The following is a 25,489-nucleotide window of genomic DNA, read 5'->3' as shown; positions in this document are numbered from 1 at the left end:
CTGATTTTGTTTGTTTGTTTAAGACACACTATAAAAGAAAACTGGAATTTCAACAGTTGAATGCAACATCAGGAGTTTTTCTGTACTTGATTTGTTAGTTAAGGGTGAAAGAGAACAATATCAAGACAAAGGAATAGAAACTTTGGGATAAAATTTTAGCTTCTTTTGACCTTTCTCTGCTGATTGCCCCAAAAGAGAGAGTATACTATGCTGTCAATTCACTGTCAGATTGTACCTGCTCATAATATATCTTTCTTTATACCATAGTGGCTAGAGGTGATTTTCCTCTGTACTTTTGTTATTGGAATATTTTGGTTTTGGCTAGTGTCATCATTCTGAATGAGAAACTTGAAATATAGTTCATCAATTTCAATTTGAGTGCATTTGAAATTAGGTAGGTCAAAATTAGATTTACTGTCTACATAATGTCATCTCTATAATAAATGGACTGTATTTCAGTATACAATAGGAAAATAGGCTTATTTTCTGTGTTTTATTTTTATTAGTGTTCCTACATCCCTCCCTGCAAGAGAGAAAATTCGAAGAACTTGGAAAATGTCATGACTTGGCAACAGTACTGGAAAGATGAGATTGGTTCCCAGCCGTTTATTTGCTATTTTAATCAACATCAAAGGTAAGCCAATGTATATTAAACTTGTTTGCAACCACCGTAATTTTATTACACTAATAAATCATATATTGTGCTCACTTGACAAAATGCACAACAAAATGGAAGGAGTTTCAGCTTTTCAGTTAGGGAAGCCCCCTCTTCCTCTGCAAGGTGGGAGAAATGAAAGGAATCTGCAGAAGAAAAGAAAGAGGTGTTCAGTCATGGCTCACCTGATAGAGTGCACATGTACTGTGCTCAGGGACCAGGGTCCACGCTCCTGCTCCCCAACTATAGGGCGGAACCTTGGCTAGTCAGTGGTGCAGCAGTGTTGCAGGTTTCTCTTTCTCTCTCTCCTCTCTCTCCCTTTTTATCTCTGTCTCTTACCCCCTATAAATAAAATAGCCATCAGGAATAGTGGAGTTGTGTAGACACTGAGAGCCTCAGTGATAACCCTGATGGCAAAAAAGGAGAAAACTTGTATCATAGAGCTTACCCTGTAGGTATGCTTTAAACAAACAAACAAAAAATGCTCAAAACATTGTGTACTAGTATTGCTCTTGAGGAATTATAGACAAATACACATAAGCCAAGCATGAATGACACGCAGACTTGCTATGTATCAAGGACTCCTTGGACTAGAACACTTCAGTAACTGCTAGAAAAATCCCAGATGTGTTTTCATCCAACATTTCACAACACCTCACTGTACCTCTCTATTGTTCCACAGATGTTGTAACCCTTCTCCGGCAAGAGAAACTTCCATTATCCTTTTTTTTTTCTTTTATCATCCTTTTATCAGTGAATGGTATCATCATTCACTCATTTACCTAATGCAAAAATCTTTTTTTAAAGACTTTTTTAAAAAAGATTTTATTTATTAATGAGAAGGATAGGTAGAGAGAGAGAGAGAGAGAGAGAGAACCAGTCATCACTCTGCTGCATGTGCTGCTGGGCATTGAACTCAGGACCTCATGCTTGAGAGTCCAGAGCTTTATGCACTACACTGTTGGTATGCATGAGACCCCTTCTGTTTCATTTGGTTTAAATCCCCCCTGCTTAACACTATTCTATTTACATAACCACTTCATTCTATTTACATAACCGCTGTTAACAAGCACCACCCTCCCTCCAGGGCATTGGTTCAATCCCCACTGTTTCATGATATGTTTTTGTTCCACCCCCTCTCCTTGTCACACTCTGATTGTCACCAGTCACTTTTCTCTCCACCCTCTCTATGTCACATCCTGTTTCCACCCTACTTGGCAAGTATATATAAAGACAGCATTGTGAGTTGTACTGTACTGTACTTTGAGTTTAATTTAGCTCGTCTTAGATTGTGCTGCGTCCTGCATGAATAAAGAGATACTGCCTACAGCTCAACCATGAGTCCCTGGTCATCTGTTACCTGCCCGTGAAGCCAGCCCGGCGAAAACAACATAGCCCGGCGAAAACGGCACTACACCATCTCCTGGACCACCAAAAATCTTTTTTTTTTTTTTCAGCCAAGTAACACCAAAAATCTTAAAGTAATTCTTGACTCACTTTTCTCCTTTATACTGATCTCACTGTCTTCTTGACTTGTCTCTGTAATGACTCTTTTCAATAATCCCTAAGTTTAGATCCACAGCATTTCTCAGCTTCACTAGTGCAATAGACTTCTAATAAGTCCTGCTGTCTCCACTCCAAGCCATCCTCCATGCTGCTGTCAAAGTGATCTTTTTCTTTTCTTTTTAATTTTTTATTACTTTTTTTTAAAAAATATTTTATTTATTTATGAGAGAGAAAGAACCAGACATCACTCTGGCACATGTGCTGCCAGGGATCGAACTTGGGACCTCATGCTTGAGAGTCCAAAGCTTTATCACTGCACCATCTCCTGGACCACATTTTTATTATCTTTATTTATTGGATAGAGACAGCCAGAAATCGAGAGGGTAGGAGGAGAAAGAAAGGGGGCAACAAAAGAGAAACCTGCCGCACTGCTTTACCACTCACAAAGCTTTTCCCCAGCAGGTGGAGACTGGGGCTCAAACCCAGGTCCTTGCGCATTGTAACGTGCACCTAACCAGGTGCACCACCACCCCACCCCTCAAAGTGATCTTTCTAAAGCACGTCTTTTTTTTTAATTTATTTTATTTATTTATTCCCTTTTGTTGCCCTTGTTGTTTTATTGTTGTAGTTATTATTGTTGTTGTCATTGTTGGATAGGACAGAGAGAAATGGAGAGAGGAGGGGAAGACAGAGAGGAGGAGAGAAAGATAGACACCTGCAGATCTGCTTCACCGCCTGTGAAGCGACTCCCCTGCAAGTGGGGAGCCGGGGTTCGAACTGGGATCCTTATGCCGGTCCTTGTGCTTTGCGCCACCTGCGCTTAACCTGCTGCGCTACAGCCCGACTCCCTAAAGCACATGTCTTATCAGGCAACTCCTCAGATTTTTCAGAGTAAATTTCAGACATCTTGGTATGGTCTCTGTATTGGACACTTATTGCTGTGGAACAATTACCCCAAGTGACTGCATCCGTGATTTGTTATACTTTATGATTGATTCTGTGGGTTGGCTGCTTTCTCCTGGGTGCCTGTGCAGATGGTGGCTGGAACAGCTTACTGATATAGCATGTCGTCCATCCTCAATGATGTTGCCCTAGCTGAGTTTCCTCATTTCTCCTCTGCCCGGTCTCTCATTCTCCACTCAGATCACCTTCCTTACAGTATAACAGTGTCAAGACATCATTTCATGAGAGTCGGGCTTTGGCTCTGGAACTTAAATAATATCACATCCTGAGTGTTTTATTCATCAAAGTAAGTCTCAAAATGGCAGGGTGTTGAAGTAGACTCTACTTTTTTTATGTTAATGTGGTATTGAGGAGTGAACTCAGAACCTCACACACATGCAGTACTGCAAGCAGTCTCCTTTCGTTTTTATACTTAGAAAGAGAAACAAGAGTGAGGGAACATGAGGAAAGACATCACAGCACTATTCCACCATCCATGGAGCTCCCTGGATGTCATCCGAGGTATAACCATGTGGTGCCAACGTCTAAACCCAGAGCCTCATGATGGCAAAGCACAAACTTTGAGCAAGCTAGTTTCCTCCCCCTCCCTCTTTTGTTGCTTCAGTGCAGAGATGGAACCCAGGGTCTCACATATGTGTATTATCACTGAACCACCTCCCCAACTTCACCTTTTTTTTTTAATATTTATTTATTTATTCCCTTTTGTTGCCCTTGTTGTTTTATTGTTGTAGTTATTATTGTTGTTGTTATTGATATCATCATTGTTGGATAGGACAGAGAGAAATGGAGAGAGGAGGGGAAGACAGAGGGGGGAGAGAAAGATAGACACCTGAAGACCTGCTTCACCACCTGTGAAGCAACTCCTCTGCAGGTGGGGAGTCGGGGCTCAAACTGGGATCCTTGAACCAGTCCTTGCGCAAACCCGCTGCACTGCCACCTGACTCCCAATTCCATCTTTTTTTTAAACGTAGGTTTATTGGTGACTTAATGACTTTTTGCAGAGTTTTAAGATTCCAGGAGTATAGTTTCATACAACACCCAACATATATAAGAGATGAAAGACAACTACTGGATGGTTTAACTCATGTGGAATATAGATAAAGCATGCAGACTTGCAATCCCCCAGCCCCCACACAGAAAAAGTAACTAAGCTGTCTCAAACTTGTGAGAATTATACTGGCTGTCAGAGGATAGGAGGGGTGCCTGACTCCACTTCTTAACAGGAGAAGGTTCAGATATTTTGTGGCCACGTTCAGTCTGTCATAGCACTCAAAGGTTGCTTGAGTTCTGGTCCCAGGCTTCCTCTTTGTCAGCCCCATCATTAGTCTTAGATTCTTTACAGTAACCACCTTAAATTCTGTGCACTTTCCAGTATTTTCCTTTTGTTCTTTTTAATTGTTTTATTATTTTTTGGTGATTTAATATTGATTTATAAAATTGTAAGATAATCGGGGTATAAAGGCCATACGGTTCCCACCACCAGAGTTCTGTGTCTCCATCTTCTCCACTGGAGACTGCAGTAGTGCTCCCAAGATCACTAATATGGGCTGATTCTATGCCGGGATAGCCTGAGGGTGCTTCTTCCCAAGCAAGTGCTCTCTGGTTGGAGAGAACTCAACTGGAGCCAACCTAGGCTACTGCGTGGGAGAGGGATCAGGAACTCCTGCCGAGCTAACCTTGCAGGAGATACACTCTGAAACTCCCTGAGCTGGAAAGCAATTCCAAGTGTTTTTACTCAGAAAAGCAGCTTGTATATATACTCACCAAGTAGGGTGGAAACAGGGTGTGACGTAAGAGGGTGGAGCAAAAAGAGACTGGTGGAGATCAGGGTGTACTAGGAGAGGGGGCGGAGAAAAAAAGACTTTGTGAACCAGTGGGGATTAAACCAATGCCCTGAGGGAGGGTGGTGCTTAGTTAACAGTGGTTTATGTAAATAGACCGCAGCTTTGAGTGGGATCAAACCAATGCCCTGCAGGCATGCCGGTGCTTAGTTAAGCAGGATTAGAGACAGAAGCTTTAAGCCGGGGGAGCTGACATCCTACCCAACAATTCTATAACTTTTTAAAAATATTTTTTTCTTTCTCTCTTTAAAAATATTATTATTTGTAATTGGATAGAGACAGAGAGAAATGGAGAGAGGCAAGGGAGATAGAGAGGGGAAAGAGCAGCCCTGCTTCACCACTCATGAAGCTTTTCTTCTCCAGGTGGGGACCAGGAGCTTGAACCCAGGTCCTTGCACACTGTATATGTGTGCTTAACCAGGTGTACGACTTCCTGGTCCTCTATAAATATCTATTTTTCCCCATTTTTTTTTCCAATGGTCCTGCCTTCACCTTTCCAGTACTTTCTACCCATGCCTGTTTTTTTTTTTTTTTTTTTTAATCTATGTTTTCCTGTCCATGCCTTTTTGCTTCTCCTTCTTCCTTAGTGCTTGGTTGCAGACTGTCCTTGGGTATCAACTTCTCTGGGCTGCACCAAGTTTGGTTTAGTTGCTTATCAGTTAGGATGCCATTTACTACAGGCAGACAGAACATTAAGTCTGAGTTGCATCAACAGTAGGGAGTTTGATTTTGTTGATGTTGTTTTGTTTTGCCTGTGCTTTGGTCATCTCCAGGACTTCACTACTCTGGGTTGACTTTTTTTTTTTTCAGATAGAGATGAACTAAAACTTCCTTCTTCAATGTAATATGGACTGGGTTCAAACCTGGGTCGTGTACATAACAAAGTAGATATATAGAGAGATATTAAAAAAAAAGAAAAACAAGTAGGTCCAGGAGTGTGAAATTACATATACACTTGACCCGTTGCATTCCTCTACCCCATTAGGCACCAAGTTCATCAAAGTTTAGCTTCCCCATCCTGAAGGGTTGTCTCCTATGGAGACATGAATACTAAATATCTTCAACACCCAGAAAGGGTTGAAGAGCTAGCGTTTCACTATACATAGCAGTGCGTTACAAGCACTGTAACAGTAAACTTAGGCCATCAGACTTTACTCAGAATGTATATGGGCACTCCCTGTCCATCATCTTGCTGTCCCACTCCCAATCTGTTTGGGTGTAGATACAAGTGGGGGTGGTCTCTCACAACCCAGGAACATGCCAGACACGATCGCAAGCAACTCTGGGGAAGAGGCAGCTTCAGTTTGGCTCTTTACCATGACATATGCGAAAGGAAACCAGCGCAGTGGTTGGGGGTGTGAAACATGGCAGCTCCCTGGTGTCACCTACTCTGAGGAGACTTTTACTACTGAAAAATAGGACATAAAAATAGACTTACTGTAGAGACTCCCAGATGCTCTTGACGAGATGAACTTTACTTACAAAGTAACCTTTAGATTTCACTCAAATGCAGGAAATTAGAGAAAATTGTTACCAAGGAGTTTCGATTTTCAAGAAAAATATGTGACTTTAAATTTGGGAGGGGTTGGGAATAAGCTCACGCACACATTGTACCCAGCACAAAGACCTGGGTTCAAGACCCCAGCACCATATGGGAAGACCACATGCAGCAGGTGCAATGGTGTGTGTGTGTGTGTGTGTGTGTGTGTGTGTGTGTGTGTGTGTCTTCCTCTTAGATTGGGAGGAGAAAAAAGAATCAAAGAATCTACCAGGAACAGTGGAATCATTAGGGATGAAGTCCCAATGTGCCCTCCATTAAAAAAAATAAGACACAGCTAATTTAGGAGAGCTGTACCCAGGAATTGGGTCTTCAGTGTTCAAAGCAACCATCAGCAACCACATCTGCCATGGAGGGTGGACAGTATGGGAGTGTCACTGTGGCAGCTTCAAATCCTGGACCAGAGGCTGGCCCTCTCTTTTACCACCTTCTCATATCAACTCAGCTTGTCTTTTTACCTCTCTCAGTATTGGGACTCACTATCTTCTTGCAATATATAGACTTTTGTTTTATACTCTTTTACATAGGTGGTGTCATACCCCTCTCAGAAAAAAAACAAAAAAAAAAACAAGATATGCCCCCTTACTGTGTAGGCTTCGAAATTCCCATCCCACTCCCAGCTAGCTCAGTCTTTGCATCCATTTCTCCAACTTTATTGTTGCCTTAACTGGCTTGCCCTGGAAGAGGGCATGTTGCTGGGAAATGGCTGCTCACGCCTCACTTCCCTGTAACTCTACTGGCCAGGCAATGAGTGGGCTTTATTTTTCAAATGTTTCATCTTATAGGGCACATGGTGTTTTTATAGGCTACCATTTTAATTTAATATGTTTTTGTCCTCCTTAGTGGATTGTAGTTCACAGTGTGCACAGGTGAACAGAGCAAGCTTACACACACACACACACACACACACACACACACACACAGAACAAATCCAGTCACAGACTGTAAAGTCTTGGATTTTGGGGGTTCAGACCCTGGACATAGCTCATCTTGATGGCTGGAGTGATATTCATCTGGCTTTTCATTTACCCATCACCCCACTTTGTACTTGGTTTTACTTTGCCCTATTAAGACTCTGACTTTGACCTAATCCTTAGTTAAATTTGTCAGCCTTCCTGGGAGTCAGGCAGCAGTGCAGTGGGTTAAGTGTAGGTGGTGCAAAGCACAAGGACCAGCATAAGGATCCCAGTTTGAGCCCCCAGCTCCCCATCTGCAGGGGAGTCACCTCACAAGCAGTGAAGCAGGTCTGCAGGTGTCTGTCTTTCTTTCCCCTCTCTGCCTTCTCCTCCTCTCTACATTTTTCTCTGTCCTATCCAATAACAATGACATCAATAACAACAACAATAATAACTACAATACAACAAGGGCAACAAAAGGGAATAAATAAATAAATATTAAAAATAAAGTCAGCCTTCCCGAATAAAAACCATGCCCTTCCAATTATAACTTCAGCTTCTGTGGTTCAATTACATGCCAACAGGACAAACAAAACATCAGGAAAACAAAGCAGACCCACACAGTCCTTACCTTCATAGAACAGATGTGTCTCTTGCCACATCTGTTAGAGAATGGCAAAGAGAGGTAGGTAAGAGATTCAAAGGAAACGGTGAAGCTGCAACTATAAGTTATAACATGGTGGGGTATATTTAAGGCCTGAGTAAATCATAATTCAGTGCAGATTTTCAAGAGTCAGCTAGGTAAAAGTGAGGGAAGTAGTACTTCAGAACCAGACACCACCATATGGAAAGGTTCTAATGACAGTAAGAGGTTGGTAAGTTGAAGGCAACGAAAGGCTTAAATAGCAGGAAGGCTGTGAGTGAAAGGGTGTGTGAGTGTTGACACTGCAGAGAGAAGCAAAGAGGTTTTAGATTTCTCCTAAACTTAGTGAACGGCACCTGGTGAGGTTCAAGTTGGTGACATGTTTTGATATAAGTGCTTTACCTTTTACTCTAGTTTGCAGGCACCCCAACTTACTGTTCCTTGAGCACATTGATGCCTCTGCCCTAGCTGCCTTTTCCCCTCCTACCTGAGAATACTGCAATAAACTACAGGGATCACAGAAACAACTGGGAGCTGGAATGATAGCTCAGCAGTTGCTCATAGGAGTTACATATCAGGGTCCCAGAGGTCCCAGGTACAATTCTAAGTTCCACCATATACCAGAGCTGAGCAACACTCTAGTTTCTGTCTTTCCCTCCCTCCCTCCCTTTCTCCTCGTCATAAAAATAAATAAAATTAAAATGGAAAACATTACTTAATGTAAAGGTAAAAGAAAAGTGAGAGAACCCCAGAGCTAGACACTTAAAAAAATTATTAGTAGAAGTGGTGCACCTGGTTGACTACACATGTTACAATGCATGGAGACCTGGGTTCAAGCCTCCCCAGTTCCCACCTGTGGGGAGAAAGCCTCACAAGTGGTGAAGCAGCGCCTTAGGTATCTCTCTTTCTCTCTCCTCTATCTCCCTCCTCTCTCTTGATTTCTCTGTGTCTCTATCCAATAAATAAACATGTAAATAAAGCACTTAAAAGATTTTGTAAAGAACAGATTATTTGTGATTTACTAATGGTATACAAGATTATGTAATTACGGGACAGCTCCACAATTCATCCACCACCAAAGTTCTCTTCCCTCCTCAATACACTCCCCAAACCCCAACAGCCACCAAAGTTCTCACAATGTCCTCAAAACACTTTGGATACTATTTTTTTCCAAGTTTCATATCTCTCTCTCTAAATAATTTTTTATTGTATTTATTTATTGGTTAGAGACAGCCCAAAATTGAGAGGAAGGAGGAGATAGAAAGGTAGAAAGAAAGAGAGACACCTGCAGCACTGCTTCACCACTTGTGAAACTTTCCCCCTGCAGGTGGGGATTTGGGGCTTGAACCCTGGTCCTTGTACACTGTAACATGTGCGCTCAACCAGGTGCGCCACCACCCAGCCCCTTGTTTTATCTCTATAATCTACCACCAGGGAGTGAAACCATCTGGCAGTTGTCTTGCATCTTCTTTCTTTTTTTTTTTTCCTTTCAAATTATCATTATTATTAAATAGGACAGAGAGATTTCAGAGAGGATGTTCGGAAGACTGAGGGAGGGAGAGAAAGACACCTGCAAACCTGCTTCGCTGCTCATGAAGTGGAACCCTAGCAGGTAGGGAGTGGGACCCTGAACCCTAGTCCTTCTGCCTGCTAATAGATGCACTTAACTGGCTGTGCACCACCACCCAGGCCCTTTTCATCTTCTCTCTTACTTCACTAAGTGTAATCACCTCCGGTTCCATTCATTGTGTCCTGAAGGATAAACTACCATCTTCCCTAATCACAGAGTAGTATTTATTGACTATATATATAGAGAGAGGGGGGGGGGGAGGAGGGAAAGACAGAGAGGATACACACACACACACACACACACACAAACACACACATACACACACACATAGAGAGAGAGAGATAGAAGAGAGAGACTATATACATATAGCCTCTAACTTCTGTCCATTGATGGACATTTCAGTTGCTTCCATTTTGGGGGGTATTGTGAAGAATGTAGCTACATTTTGGTACATGGGTCTTAGGTGTGTTACTTTGACCTGCCTGTGCCCAACTCCCTTTGTCAAAGGGGATGTTAATAAAGTGGGTTATTGTCACGCTGTCAATGAAATGGCATGCACGTCACCTATGGCAATTCCTGTAAAAACCGTTTGCTGTTATTTTTATGCTGTCAGTGAGATTTGCTTCTCAAGTCAGAGGGCAGCCTTTTCTCATCTTTTCAAATAAAATTCAGTACCTCCTCTCCTATGTTCCTGCCCCTACTGTGGATGCTTTTATCACACTGCTGTAGAGCTAGTTGACTAGGTACCTTTTCTCTTTTATGAAGTATGAATTTCTTTCTTTTTATTTATTTATTTATTTTTATTTTTTTTATTTAAGAAAGGATTAATTAACAAAACCATAGGGTAGGAGGGGTACAACTCCACACAATTCCCACCGCCCAATCTCCATAACCCCCCCCCTCCCCAGGAGCTTTCCCATTCTCTATCCCTCTGGGAGCATGGACCCAGGGTCATTGTGGGTTGCAGAAGGTGGAAGGTCTGGCTTCTGTAATTGCTTCCCCGCTGAACATGGGCGTTGACTGGTCGGCCCATACTCCCAGTCTGCCTCTCTCTTTCCCTAGTAGGGTGTGTCTCTGGGGAAGCTGAGCTCCAGGACACATTGGTGGGATCTTCAGTCCAGGGAAGCCTGGCCGGCATCCTGGTGGCATCTGGAACCTGATGACTGAAAAGAGAGTTAACATACAAAGCCAAACAAATTGTTGAGCAATCATGGACCCAAAGCTTGGAATAGTGGAGAGGAAGTGTTAGGGAGGGTACTCACTGCAAACTCTAGTGTACTTCTGCTTTCTTACTTTGGTGCCATACTCCAAACTCAGTCAATTTCTGCTTTGCGTTTCTACTTCTTTTTTTTTTTTTACATGCTTATATTCCCCAGATTCCCATTTAACAATACAACCCCCACTATTTCATTCATCATTTTTCATGGACCTGTATTCTCCCCACCCACCCACCCCAGAGTATTTTACTTTGGTGTAATACTCCAATTCCATTTCAGGTTCGACTTGTGTTTTCTTTTCTAATCTTGTTTTTCAACTTCGGCCTGAGAGTGAGATCATCCCGTATTCATCCTTCTGTTTCTGACTTATTTCACTCAACATGATTTTTTTCAAGGTCCATCCAAGATCGGCTGAAAACGGTGAAGTCACCATTTTTAACAGCTGAGTAGTATTCCATTGTGTATATATACCACAACTTGCTCAGCCACTCATCTGTTGTTGGACACCTGGGTTGCTTCCAGGTTTTGGCTATTACAAATTGTGCTGCCAAGAACATATGTGTACACAGATCTTTTTGGATGGATGTGTTGGGTTTCTTAGGATATATCCCCAGGAGGGGAATTGCAGGGTCATAGGGTAGGTCCATTTCTAGCCTTCTGAGAGGTCTCCAGACTGTTCTCCACAGAGGTTGGACCAATTGACATTCCCACCAACAGTGCAGGAGGGTTCCTTTGACGCCACACCCTCTCCAGCATTTGCTGCTGTTACCTTTTCTGATGTGTGACATTCTCACAGGAGTGAAGTGATATCTCATTGTTGTCTTGATTTGCATTTCTCTTACAATCAGAGACTTGGAGCATTTTTTCATGTGTTTCTCAGCCTTTTGGATCTCTTCTGTGGTGAATATTCTGTCCAAGTCCTCCCCCCATTTTTGGATGGGGTTATTTGTTGTCTTGTTGTTGAGTCTGGCAAGCTCTTTATATATGTTGGTTATTAAACTCTTGTCTGATGTATGGCATGTAAAGATCTTCTCCCATTCTGTGAGGGGTCTCTTGATTTGGGTAGTGGTTTCTTTTGCTGTGAAGAAGCTTTTTAATTTGATGTAGTCCCATAGGTTTATACTTGCCTTAGTCTTCCTTGTAATTGGATTCGTTTCATTGAAAATGTCTTTAAAATTTATGCGGAAAAGAGTTCTTCCAATATTTTCCTCTAAGTATCTGATAGTTTCTGGCCTAACATCCAAGTCCTTGATCCACTTGGAATTTACTTTTGTATTTGGTGAAATACAGTGATTCAGTTTCATTCTTCTGCATGTTTCAACCCATTGTTTCCAACACCATTTGTTGAAGAGACTCTGCTTTCCCCATGTAATAGTCTGGGCCCCTTTGTCAAAGATTAGATGTCCATACGTGTGGGGCCTCATTTCTGGGCTCTCAATTCTATTCCACTGGTCAGTGTGTCTGTTCATGTTCCAGTACCAAGCAGTTTTGATGACAATGGCCCTATAATACAGTTTGAGATCTGGCAGTGTGATGCCTCCGGTTCTGTTCTTTTTTCTCAAGATTGTTTTGGCAATTCTAGGTCTTTTCTGGTTCCAGATAAACATTTGTAGCATTTTTTCTATTCTCCTAAAAAATGTGCTTGGGATCTTGATGGGTATAGCATTAAATTTGTAGATGGCTCTGGGTAATATATTCATTTTGATGATGTTAATTCTTCCAACCCATGAACATGGAATATCTTTCCACTTCTTTGTGTCTTTTTCAATTTCTTTGAGTAGTGACTCATAATTTTCAGTACACAAGTCTTTCACTTCTTTGGTTAGGTTTACTCCTAGATATTTTATTGTTTTTGTTGCTATAGAAAAAGGAACTGATTTCTGGATTTCAATTTCTTCTAACTTAGTGTTTGCATAGAGGAATGCCACTGACTTTTGAATGTTAATTTTATAGCCTGACACATTACTGTATTGCCTGATGATTTCCAAAAGCTTCTTGCTGGATTCCTTAGGTTTTTCCATGTATACTATCATGTCATCTGCAAATAAGGAGAGTTTGACTTCTTCTCTTCCAATCTGTATGCCTTTAATTCCTTGCTCCTGCCTGATTGCTATGGCAAGAACTTCCAACACTATGTTGAATAGTAATGGTGATGGTGGGCATCCCTGTCTAGTACCTGATCTGAGGGGAAATACTTCCAGTTTTTCACCATTGAGTATGATGTTGGCTGTAGGTTTGCTATATATAGACTCCACTATCTTCAGGAATTTTCCATCTATTCCCATTTTTTTGTAGTGTTTTGATCATAAAGGGATGTTGTATTTTGTCAAAGGCTTTCTCTGCATCTATTGATATGACCATGTGGTTTTTGGTCTTGCTTTTGTTGATGTGGTGGATCACATTGATTGATTTACGTATATTAAACCAACCTTGCATGCCTGGGATAAACCCCACTTGGTCATGATGAACAATCTTTTTGATATACTGCTGTATCTGGTTGGCTAGAATTTTGTTCAATATTTTCGCATCTATGTTCATCAGAGATATTGGTCTGTAGTTTTCTTTTTTGGTTGTGTCCCTGTCTGCTTTTGGTATCAGGGTGATGTTGGCTTCATAGAAGCTGGCAGGGAGTATTCCAGTGTCTTCAATCTTCTGGAAGACTTTTAAAAGTAGAGGTATTAGTTCTTCTTTGAGAGTTTTGTAGAATTCATTTGTAAAACCATCTGGTCCAGGACTTTTATTTTTGGGAAGATTTTTGATAACTGTTTCAGTTTCATTAGCTGTGATGGGCCTGTTCATGTTATCCACTTCCTCTTTACTTAGTTTTGGAAGTTGGTAGGTATCTAGGAAATCATTCATTTCTTCCAGGTTCTCTAGCTTGGTGGCATATAGTTGTTCATAGAAGCCTCGCATGATGTGTTGAATTTCTGCAGTGTCTGTTGTGATTTCTCCTCTTTCATTTACTATCCGATTTATTTGGGTCTTCTCCCTTTTTTGTTTTGTGAGTCTGGCTAAAGGTTTGTCGATTTTGTTTACTCTTTTGAAGAACCAACATTTACTTTCATTCATCTTTTGTATGGTTTTCTTATTCTCAATGTTATTTATTTCTGCCCTAACTTTAGTAATTTCTGTCCTTCTGGTTGCTTTAGGATTCCTTTGTTGTTCTTCTTCTAGGTCTTTGAGATGTGCAATCAGGCTGTTTATTTGTGCCTTTTCTTGTTTCCTAATGTGTGCTTGTATAGCTATGAACTTCCCTCTTAGGACTGCTTTAGCTGTGTCCCAAATATTTTGATAGCTTGTGTCTTCATTTTCATTGAACTCTCGAAACATTTTGATTTCTTCCTTGATTTCTTCTTTGACCCAGAAGTTGTTAAGAAGTGTACTGTTGAGCTTCCACATTTTGGGACTGTTACTAATCTTTTGTTGATTGTTAAGTGTTAGTTTAATTCCACTGTGGTCTGAGAAGATACTTGGGATGCTGTCTTTGTGGCCTAACATATGGTCTATCCTTGAGAATGATCCATGTGGATTTGAGTAAAATGTGTATTCCAGTTTTTTGGGATGAATGACTCTGAAAATGTCCAATAGTTCTAGTTTATCTATCTCTTCATTTAGCTCCCTTATGTCTTTACTGATTTTCTTCCTGGATGATCTGTCAAGTTGAGATAGTGGAGTGTTGAAGTCCCCTACTATGATTGTGTTACTGTTAATATATTGCTGTAGCTCTTTCAGTAGAAGTTTGATGTATTTAGATGGCTTCTCATTGGGTGCATAGATATTAATAATTGTTAAGTCCTCTTGATTGACTGATCCTCTGAGCATTAAGTAGTGTCCATTCCTATCTTTTTTAATCTTATCTATTTTAAAGTCTATCATGTCAGATATGAGAATAGCTGTTCCTGCCCTTTTTTGTGGGCCATTGGCTTGAATGATAGTTTTCCATCCTTTCACTTTAAGTCTGTGTTTGTCTTGTTGCGTTAGGTGAGTTTCCTGTAGACAACATATTGTTGGGTTGTGTTTTCTGATCCATCTTCCTACTCTGTGTCTTCATAGGTGAATTCAGGCCATTGACATTTATTGATATCAACGATTGAAGATATTTTAACGCCATTCTTGTAGAGTTTTAGAGTGTTTTGATATATGTCCTATTTGTGTTGGTCTGGTTGTTTATAGGAGACCTTTCAGAACTTCTTTCAGGACAGGCTTGGTGATGGTTGCTTCCTTCAACTGTTGCTTGTCTGAGAAGGTTTTGATGCTTCCATCTAGTCTGAATGACAATCTAGCAGGATATAGTATTCTTGGCTGAAAGCCTTTCTCATTGAGCACTTGATAGATATCTTGCCATTCTCTTCTGAACTGTAGTGTTTGTATGGAGAAGTCTGCTGCTAATCTTATGGGTTTTCCTTTGTAGGTGACTCTTTGTTTTTCTCTTGCAGCCTTGAGGATCCTTTCTTTATCCTTATTCCTTTCCATTCTAAGTATGACATGTCTTGGTGTCTTTAGGTCTGGGTTAATTCTGTTTGGGACCCTCTGGGCTTCTTGAATCTTTATGTCTTTGGTGTTGTCTAGACTAGAGAAATTTTCAGCTATTATGGCCTGGAGAATGCTTTCTTCCTCTCCTTCTCTTTCTTCCTCTGGTAAGCCAATAATGCGTATATTGTTTCTTTTGAAGTCTTCCCATAGGACTCTGTTGTTGTTTTCAGCATCTCTTAATCTCTTTTTGAGATCTCTTACTTCTTTTTTAGTTGTCTCTAATTCATCCTCAATCTTGCTAATTCTGTCTTCAGCCTCATAGATTCTATTCTCTCTGCCCTCTACTGCTTTCTGGAGTTCATCTATTTTGTTGCCCTGCTCTGATACTGTTTTAGCTTGTTCAGCTAGTTGCCTTCTTAGTTCAGAGATTTCAGCTTTCAGCTCTCTAATAACCATGAGATTATTAGAATTTTCTTCCATATTCTCATTTGTTGTTCCTGCAGTTCTGATTACAATTTTTTCAAATTCTTTACTCACTCCTGTTATTATTTCCTTAGCTAATGTTTGGATGTTGAACTCGTTGTTTTGTGCTTCGCCCTCTGGAGGACTTTTAGCTGGACTCTTGTCCTGGTTCGAGTCTCCATTATTTTTTCTTGTTGTTTTAACCATTTTATATAAGTTAACAGTTTTTTCAATCCCTGAGTTGGAGTTCAGTGGTGTAAAAGCCTTTTTTTTTTTTCCCCTGTAGGCTATGGTAGCCTGAGGGCTTTTAAACTATCAATAGGCTTCTTGGCTTAATCAATGACTCCTGACCAAGAGATAAAGCAGGGTGTGGCAGAGATAATCCAGTGGTTATGCAAAGAGACTTTCACAGCCCTTCAGCTATGCCACCGAGGTATAGGTCTTCTCCTGAGTTTCCCGGTTAGATCTCTGTGCCCTGGTGTCCCTCCCTGTTGCTGCTCCAGATTCTGAGGGTAGTAGCAATGGAGACTCAGAGTTGTACTTGGTGAGTCTCTGGGGAGTCCTTTCCTCCCTTCAGCTGTCCCCTTGTTGGTGGAGCAGACTGGAGGTGGTGTCTCCACTGACAAACTGTCGAACTGTTAGCAGTCACTTAATCTCTCCTTAGGCCCCTCTCTCCTCTCTGTCACCAGCCACGCGTGTTTGTACTCACGGGTGATTTACTGGGTTCCTGTGGTCATTGTAGTCCTGTCTTGTTTCGGTCCGGGTGGTCTCCTTTGGTATTCCTAGTTGATCCGGGAGAGGAGAGGAGAGGAGAGGAGAGGAGAGGAGAGGAGAGGAGAGGAGAGGAGAGGAGAGGAGAGGAGAGAAAGCGATCTGCTGCTAGTAGCTCCGCCTCCGGAAGTCGAATCCTCTGAAGTATGAATTTCTTAAGAGCAGCAGCCATGTGATAACAGGCATCTGCGTTCCATTTCTCCTCTACCGCTCGTTAACTCTATGGCCCTGGGTAAATTGTGAAATTTCTTCCTCTTGGCTTCCACTTATATTGTCCAGCTTAAGGTTTCTGAAGTGAGACTCACAGCTGCACAATAGTGAGTGCTTAGTTAACATGTGTGGTCTCATTCTCTTGTTCCGTAAATTTATAAACAACTAGTAGAGAAAAGTCTGAGTGTTTAATGAATGAAGTCCAACTGAGTAATGTGTCTCATTGGTTTACAATAGAGATTTTATCAATGAATAAAGCAATAGAAAACAAAAATAACTAAAAAGAAGAGATTCAAGGAGCTAGGCGGTGGTGTACCTGTTTAAACACACACATTACAGTGCACAAGGACCTGGGTTCAAGCCTCTGGTCCTCCACTACAGAGGAAAAGCTTCACAAGTGGTGAAGCAGGGCTATAGGTGTCTCTCTGCCACTTTCTTTCTCTATCTCCTCTTCCTCTCTCAGTTTCTCTGTCTTTATGCAATAATAAATAAATATTTAAAAAAGAGATGCTATTGTTAAATACCACTAATATTTTGTACCTCTGATACTGTACAGATTGGTCTTAATATTTCAGTTTATTTAAAGTGTGTTTGTCCTGTAGTATATGCTTCTAAGTTAAATTTACCCCTGGCCTCTCAAAGATGAACATAATGTCCCGAGCTACAGTTGAGTCAATTGCTCTGCAGAACACAGTTTGAAAGCCATTAAGATAGAAGATTAAAAGCAATTAGTAAAGGACTGCTTATTTACTTAGAGCTTAGTTTTATCTATCTGGGATTTGATAAATTAAGAGATTACATGATTTCTACGATTCCTTTAAACATTCAAATGTTACTGTCTTGTCATTCTTGAATCTGAAGGTGTATGGAATTATGGCAGTTTAAAATGCTTTAGAATCCTAGTTGTAGACAAAGAAAGACAGTTCACAAATATCTAAATGGTTAACAACCTGGAGCCCTTTAATGAAGAAACAGACAGTACTATCTTAATAGTAATTGAGTTTTATAACAGTGACACTTGCGTTGTCAAAAAAGGTCAGATTTGGTCCCACATACTCTCCTTAAAAGGCAGGGGTATATGTAGTGCATGTTTGGGTTTTCTTTTTCTTTTCTTCTTCTTTTTTTTAAACCAATACTATGTTTACACTTTTATTCAGATTAAAAGTTTATGCCACTGTGGTAGCGCAGTGGGTTAAGTGTATGTGGTATGAAGCATAAGGACTGGCATAAGGATCCCAGTTTGAGCCCCCGGCTCCCTACCTGTAGGGGAGTTGCTGTAGCTCTCTCTCTCTCCTTCTCCATCTCCCCTCCTCTCTCATTTTCTCTCTGTCCTATCCAACAACAATAACAGCAACAACAATAATAACCACAACAATGATTAAAAAAAGAAAGGACAACAAAGGGGGGGGGGAGAAATGGCCTCCAGGATTAGTGGATTTGTGGTGCAGGGACCAAGCCTCAGCAATAACCCTAGAGGCAAAAAAAAAAAAAAGGCACATTGGTGTGGTTGTCTGTCCAGGGAAGTCTGGTCACATCCTGCTAGCATCTGGAGCCTGGTGGCTGAAAAGACAGTTAATATACAAAGCCAAACAAATTGTTGAACAATCATGGACCTAAAGGCTGGAATAGTGCAGATGAAGTGTTGGGGTCTCCTCCATTTTTTCAATTGCTAGTAGGCATATGTTAGTTATATTTCAACGGGCCTGTAGCTATACTAGTGGTTTTTTTTTTTATTGATTTCTTTACTGGGGAATTAATGTTTTACATTCAACAGTAAATACAATAGTTTGTACATGCATAACACACCCCAGTTTCCCATATAACAATACAACCCCCACTAGGTCCTCTGTCATCCTTCTTGGACCTGTATTGTCCCCACCCACCCACCCCAGGGTCTTTTACTTTGGTGCGATACGCCAATTCCATTTCAGGTTCCACTTGTGTTTTTTTTGTTTTTTTTCTGATCTTGTTTTTCAGCTTCTGCCTGAGAGTGAGATCATCCCATATTCATCCTTCTGTTTATGACTTATTTCACATAACATGAATTTTTCAAGGTCCATCCAAGATCAGCTGAAAACGGTGAAGTCACTATTTTTTTACAGCTGAGTAATATTCCATTGTGTATATATACCACAACTTGCTCAGCCACTCATCTGTTGTTGGACACCTGGGTTGCTTCCAGGTTTTGGGGATTATAAATTGTGCTGCTAAGACATATGTGCACACAGATCTTTTTGGATGGGTGTATTGGGTTCTTTAGGATATATCCCCAGGAGAGGAATTGCAGGATCATAGGGTAGGTCCATTTCTAGCCTTCTGAGAGTTCTACAGACTGCTCTCCACAGAGGTTGGACCCATTGACATTCCCACCAGCAGTGCAGGAGGGTTCCTTTGACCCCACACCCTCTCCAGCATTTGCTGCTGTTACCTTTTCTGATGTATGACATTCTCATAGGAGTGAAGTGGTATCTCGTTGTTGTCTTTATTTGCATTTCTCTTACAATCAGAGACTTGGAGCATTTTTTCGTGTGTTTCTCAGCCTTTTGGATCTCTTCTGTGGTGAATATTCTGTCCATGTCCTCCCCCCCATTTTTGGATTGGGTTATTTGTTGTCTTGTTGTTGAGTTTGGCAAGCTCTTTATATATGTTGGTTATTAAACTCTTGTCTGATGTATGGCATGTAAAGATCTTCTCCCATTCTGTGAGGGGTCTCTTGGTTTGGGTAGTGGTTTCTTTTGCTGTGAAGAAGCTTTTTAATCTGATGTAGTCCCATAGGTTTATACTTGCCTTGGTCTTCCTTGTAATTGGATTCGTTTCGTTGAAAATGTCTTTAAAATGTATGCAGAAAAGAGTTCTGCCAATATTTTCTTCTAAGTATCTGATAGTTTGTGGTCTAACATCCAAGTCCTTGATCCACTTGGAATTTACTTTTGTATTTGGTGAAATACAGTGGTTCAGTTTCATTCTTCTGCATGTTTCAACCCGTTGTTTCCAACACCATTTGTTGAAGAGACTCTGCTTTCCCCATTTAATAATCTGGGCCCCTTTGTCAAAGATTAGATGTCCATAGGTGTGGGGGTGCTAATCACATTTCTATCATAATGTTAGCCTTTTCAAAACCTGAGATTTCACCTCTAAAAATAATCACAATTTCATTATGTCTATTTATTAGTCACCTGCTATGTACTAGGCAGCAGTAGTCAGAGAGTAAGACTTTGTTTAAGAAACTCACCACCTAGGAGGGAAGACAAATATATGAATAAGTAATTGGCATGCACAGTAGTAAGTGTATCATCATTTATTAGCTGGCCTAGCTTGGATGGAGATGAGGGAGTAGAGGAAAGTCTTTGTGAAGAAAATCTCTGAGTGGAATTTTTTTAAAGAAGAAAATTCTCAGATAATTGAAGGTTAGGGAAAGGAATTTCAGGGGGAAAAATAATAGCATGTTTTGAAGGCATTAAGATTTGAAATATCAGGAGCAACTGAGAGAACTATAAATAGCTTCATTTATTTGAGTGCACTTAGGGGAAAATATGGGAAATAAAGATAACACGGCATTTTCATTCCATGCTGTGATTTTAGATTTTATTTTCTGTGCAGTGGAGGAGTAACACTTACATTTGTATTTTTGAAAGACCTGTCTGCATGGAGTATAGACTGGGGAGACAGTAAAGTTGGAGGAAGGTTGCACAAATCGGAGGTTATTGTATCAGTCTGAAAAGAAATTGAGCAAAGACAGAATTAGTGGAGGGAGGAAAGGCGGGGATAGGCATGAGACTTTACGGGAGTGGGACCCACAGATACACAGGGTGGAGAAGATGCACAGGGTGGGTTGGCTAAGAGGAGAATGGAGCTGAGTGAACAGTATTCTGTTCTAGGCAATGGCCTTGGAGGATTGATTAACTGGAGGTTTCTGGGAAAATATTTGCTTTCCTGATCTAAGTGTCATCTCCTATTTTTGTTTTGCTAGAAAAGTTGATAGATGTGGCTTGTTGCTAAGAGTTCAGAATCCTTTGTTTTTCTTTTTTTTCTTTTCCAACTTTGGTGTATTAAGTAAAGTAGAACAAGAAGAGCTATCTTGGGAGTATGGATCGACCTACCAACACCCGAGTTCAGCAGGGAAGCAATTAAGAAGCCAGACCTTCCACCTTCTGCACTCCATAATGATCCTGGGTCCATACTCCCAGAGGGATAAAGAATAGAAAAGATTTCAAGGGAGGGGATTGGATACGGAATTCTGGGAGTGGGAATTGTGTGGAATTGTACCTCTCTCATCCTATGATCTTGTCAATATTTCCACTTTATAAGTAAAGATAAAGAACAAAAAAGAGCTAGCTCCCTGGCACCATGGTTGAGGAGCTGATATGACCACCTCTAGGTTTCTTGTTATGTGAAACAGAAAGTACTCACATGCTCAACTATGTATTTGAACCCATTATAACCAACACGATGAGAAATGGTTGATTAGTTATAACTGATTTTTACAGTGTCTTTGCATTCATTTTTGACTTATGAAACTCAAAAAGCAGATATATATTTTTTCTTTCTCTTTTATTTTATTGTGGGGTTAATGGTGATTACAGGACACTTGTTGACATATGGATACAATCTCTTTTTAATTTTATTAGTGATTTAATATTGATTTACAAAATTATGAGATAACAGAGGTATAATTCCAAACTGTTTCTACCACCAGATTTTGTGTCCCCATTCCCTCCATTGGAAAACGCAGTAGTTCTCCCAAGATCACAGATATGGGTTGACTATTATTTCTATAACTATCTATATTTTTATATATTTGCCCATATTTCCTATGGTTCTGTCTTCTCTTCCTTTATAAGTCACACCTACACCGATTGCTACCTCTGAATGTCCTTCTTTTTTTCCTTTTCTCTCTTTCAGTCCTGATGAAATTAGAGTTCAGAGAGTCATCTTCTCCTAACACTTCTCTCCCTCTGGGAGTATGGACCAGAATTTTTTGAGGTACAGAAAGTAGGAGTTCTTGCTTCTGTAATTGCAAACTAAACCATACCTGTAACCTATTTCTATCTTTCCCTACTCTGAGGTAGGTCTCTGGAGAGGCAAGATTCCAGGATACATTGGTGAATTCGTCTGCCCAAGGAAGTCAGGATTGGAAATCATAGTAGTATCTTGGTGGCTAAAAGGCAGTAAAAGATAAAACAGGACAAAATGCTTAAACAGGAACCAAAAGGTAGGCATAGGGCAGATGAGAATAGGCATCTTAGAGTGGAAAGAAGCCAGGAAGTCTATTTTAAGCATGTTTCTATTGGTCCATGACTTTGGTAATTTTTGCTTGAGCTTGATAATTAACATGCAGGTGCATTAAAAATATGGCCTGGGGGGAGTCGGGCAGTAGCGCAGTGGGTTAAGTACAACTGGCACAAAGCACAAGGACTAACATAAAGATCCTGGTTAGAGCCCCCCAATCCCCACCTACAGGGGAGTCACATCACAGGCAGTGAGGCAGGTCTGCAGGTGTCTATCTTTCTCTCCCCCTATCTGTCTTCCCCTCCTCTCTCCATTTCTCTCTGTCCTATCCAACAACGACGACATCATTAACAACAACAATAATTACAATAAAACAAGGGCAACAAAAGGGAATAAATAAATAATTTAAATATATATATATATATATATATATATATATATATATATGGCCTGGGAAGATAGTGTCAGAGTTGAGAATATGGCTAGAAAGCTGGATTATGCCAGAGAGTAGCTCCCAAACTTGAAGAAAACATATAAATACAATTAACTTTACCAAAGCACATTTCTTTTATTTATTTATTTATTTTGAATAGAGACAGGGAGAAATTATATGGGGAGGTGGAAATAGTGCGAAGGAGAGACAGAGAGACACCTGCAGACCTGCTTCACCGCTCGTGAAGCTTTCCCCCTGCAGGTGGGGACCAGGGGCTTGAACCCAGATCCTTGCGCACTGTAATATGTGCACTTAACCAGGTGCACCACCACCTGGCCCCACACATTTCTTTTAATATGTGTATATAATGAATTTAATTGGTTCACTTGCTTCTATGTTTTCATTTTGTTTCTTAATAGACAAATTAATAAAGGAAAAAAGTTTTTATCTTTGATGGCAAACCTTTTAGGATAAAAATGGGAAAGACATGAATTTAAGATGAAACTGAGAATTTTGAGTAAATTCCCTAGGAGACCTTATCAAGTTTTGAATGAATTACTAAATGTCTGGTTTGATATTTGATATTTTCTTTTTTAATAACATTTGTTGATTTTGTTTCATATTTGTCTTGAGATTTATAATTATTATTAAATAAGAGGCTGATCTTGTTATTTTTTAAAAGAAATATATTGACTTTTACTTTCAACAATGATCCAATGAGATGTTTTTAATTAAAAAGAAAAACCAGGAAATCTGGAATTTTACTGAAATTAAGTCTTTTACATTTACTATTATGTCATATTAAGAGAGATGAGCTGAGGCAGTGTTGGGTCTCAAAATCTCTACTTTCTAAAAGAAAAGCAGTACTTGCTGTGATTTCTCCAGGATGCTATGGAATATATATATTTCATCCCATTGTTTTTTGTTTTTTGTTTTTTTGTTTTTCAGAATCTGACTTCCAAACATCTATACATTATTTATGAGATAAACTGGAGGAGGGTCTATCCTCTCATGGTTATTCAGTGTTTTAAGGCTTGCAAATTCATCTTCTAATTGCTTTTTTAAAAATCACTATTATTGCAATAAGGTTAAGATTTTTATGTTATTTAGTCTCTTCATTTAAGGTAGTTTATGCAGCCATCAAACAAAATCCCTCAGGGAATTTGGAAGGAAAAACTCCAAGCACCGTAAAACAAGTAGGTCAGAAAGAGCAGCCTCGTCAGAGGGTGGAATGCAGGGCAGGCTGTGCGTCAGGAGACTCGGGTTCTATGCATAGCTCTCCCTGTGATTCGGTGCATGACCTTGGGCTACATAGTGAAGAGTTCTTTTTTTCCTTCTGTCTAAGGAACATTTACCTCAGTTTTGTCTCGGATAAAATGGGGTCAGAATTAGTTCCTGCCCCTGTGCAGGTAGATGTTCTTTAGGTGCTGTTGTATGATTGAATGAAAGAGAACTGAGGTCCAAGAAAGGCCTGTAAAATAGCTCCAACATATATCTGTGAGTTGATTTGTCCTTTAGAATAAGAGATGACTGATTTTGACTGTTATGCCGGAATTTACTTAGTGAAATTGTTGGAGCCCTAGCTTACTGTGTATTTCAGTCCGTTTCATCTAAATTGTGCTCACTAGCAGAAAACTCTAAAAGCTCACTTTCTGCTTACAGTTCATATCTATCTTGGATCCTGTGTAGCTTTGTTCAATGCCATTATTGTCACTGCAGGATCTCAACTGAAAGAGGCAGCTCTACCTGGAGCATTAATACTAGACGCATGGCAAAAGAAACAAAACCAACTATCTCATTGAATACTCAGACCTGTGACCTTTAGTGGTTTTCAAACCCTTTTTCATGCTTGATCCAACAATCTGAGGGATAATTCGATGGATTTTCTTGAATTTTAACGGATTTTTTACTATCACATGTTACTGGCATATCTAAGGAGATTTAGGATTGAGTAATTTTGGGGTCTTTTTCATTACTCAGGTTGAAAAATTATATATTATTTTGCCCTAAGTCATCACTTTGTTATTAATATTTCTCTACAAAATGTTTGTCCTACCATGTTTTTACTAGCATTTTAATCAGTCAGGAAAAAGGACTTGTGCATTAATTTAGCTAATTTTACTGTGCACAAGTACCTCAATGTCTGCTCAGTGCATCTCACCAAGAGAAACAGTGCTTAGCAGATTACAACAACACGATATAAAGCAATTATTTATGTACTCTCTACTATATAATTTAGGGGTGAGGATGAATGACTCATTTACTAGCCTTGATAGAAATTCTAGCCTATTTCTATCTTCCTATATGCAGCAGCAAAATAGATCTACTCTCATTTATTTCGTTAAGAAATAACTGGTGGAGCCAAGCAGTGACGTGCCTGGTTAAGTGCTCACATTACAGTGTGTAAAGGCCCAGGGTCAAGCCCCTGGTCCCCACTGTAGGGAGAAAGTTTCACAAGTGATGAAGCAGGGCTGTAGATTTCTCTTTGCCTCTTTCTCCTCACTATTTCCCTCTGCCCTTTGAATTTTTCACTGTCTCTATCCAACAATAAATAAATAAATAAAAAGATTTAAAAAAAAAGAAAACTGTCAAAGTAACTTTTAAAAATAACTGGTGCATAATACTTTTTAATGCAATTTTTTGACAATTGGAAAACTTCTAGAATGATAGAATTATAATAGGACCCTAGTTTGCTTTAAACATTAATAATAATATTTTTTAAAAAACCTAGTCATCCTCCTGAGCCCCCCCCCCCCCCCCGGATATATTTTTCAAATCCTTCCTTCAGAGCTGCCAGTATAATGGAGGCATATTGATGCGAGAAATATACAAAAACAGAGCAGGGCAATGGCGCACCCAGTTAAGTGCACACGCACAAGGACCCAGGTTGGAGTCCCCAGCTCCACACCCGCAGGGGGGTTGTTTCATAATTGGCGAAACAGGTCTGCAGGTGTCTCTCTCCCTATCTCCCCCTCCTCTCTCAATTTCTCTCTTGTCTTATCCAATAAAATGGGAGGGGGTAAATGGCCACCAGGAGAGGTAGGGCTGCCACCAAGCCCCAG

The 25,489-nt window shown here is 40.3% G+C and overlaps 1 protein-coding gene across 1 annotated transcript in view; it reads left to right on the top strand.

Moving 5' to 3' along the window:
* Window positions 1-25,489, top strand: part of KCNMB4 (potassium calcium-activated channel subfamily M regulatory beta subunit 4) — a 75,207-nt gene that overhangs the window by 35,023 nt on the left and 14,695 nt on the right. The window contains exon 2 of the mRNA XM_007530113.2: window positions 507-634. Within this exon, the coding sequence (XP_007530175.2) occupies window positions 507-634 (128 nt within the window). The remainder of the gene's footprint in view (window positions 1-506; window positions 635-25,489) is intronic.

Source organism: Erinaceus europaeus, chromosome 7 (genome assembly GCF_950295315.1).
Source record: "Erinaceus europaeus chromosome 7, mEriEur2.1, whole genome shotgun sequence".
Taxonomy (NCBI): Eukaryota; Metazoa; Chordata; class Mammalia; order Eulipotyphla; family Erinaceidae; genus Erinaceus; species Erinaceus europaeus.
The sequence above is the reverse complement of the archived record's forward strand: the minus strand, read 5'-3'. Positions and strand labels throughout refer to the sequence as shown.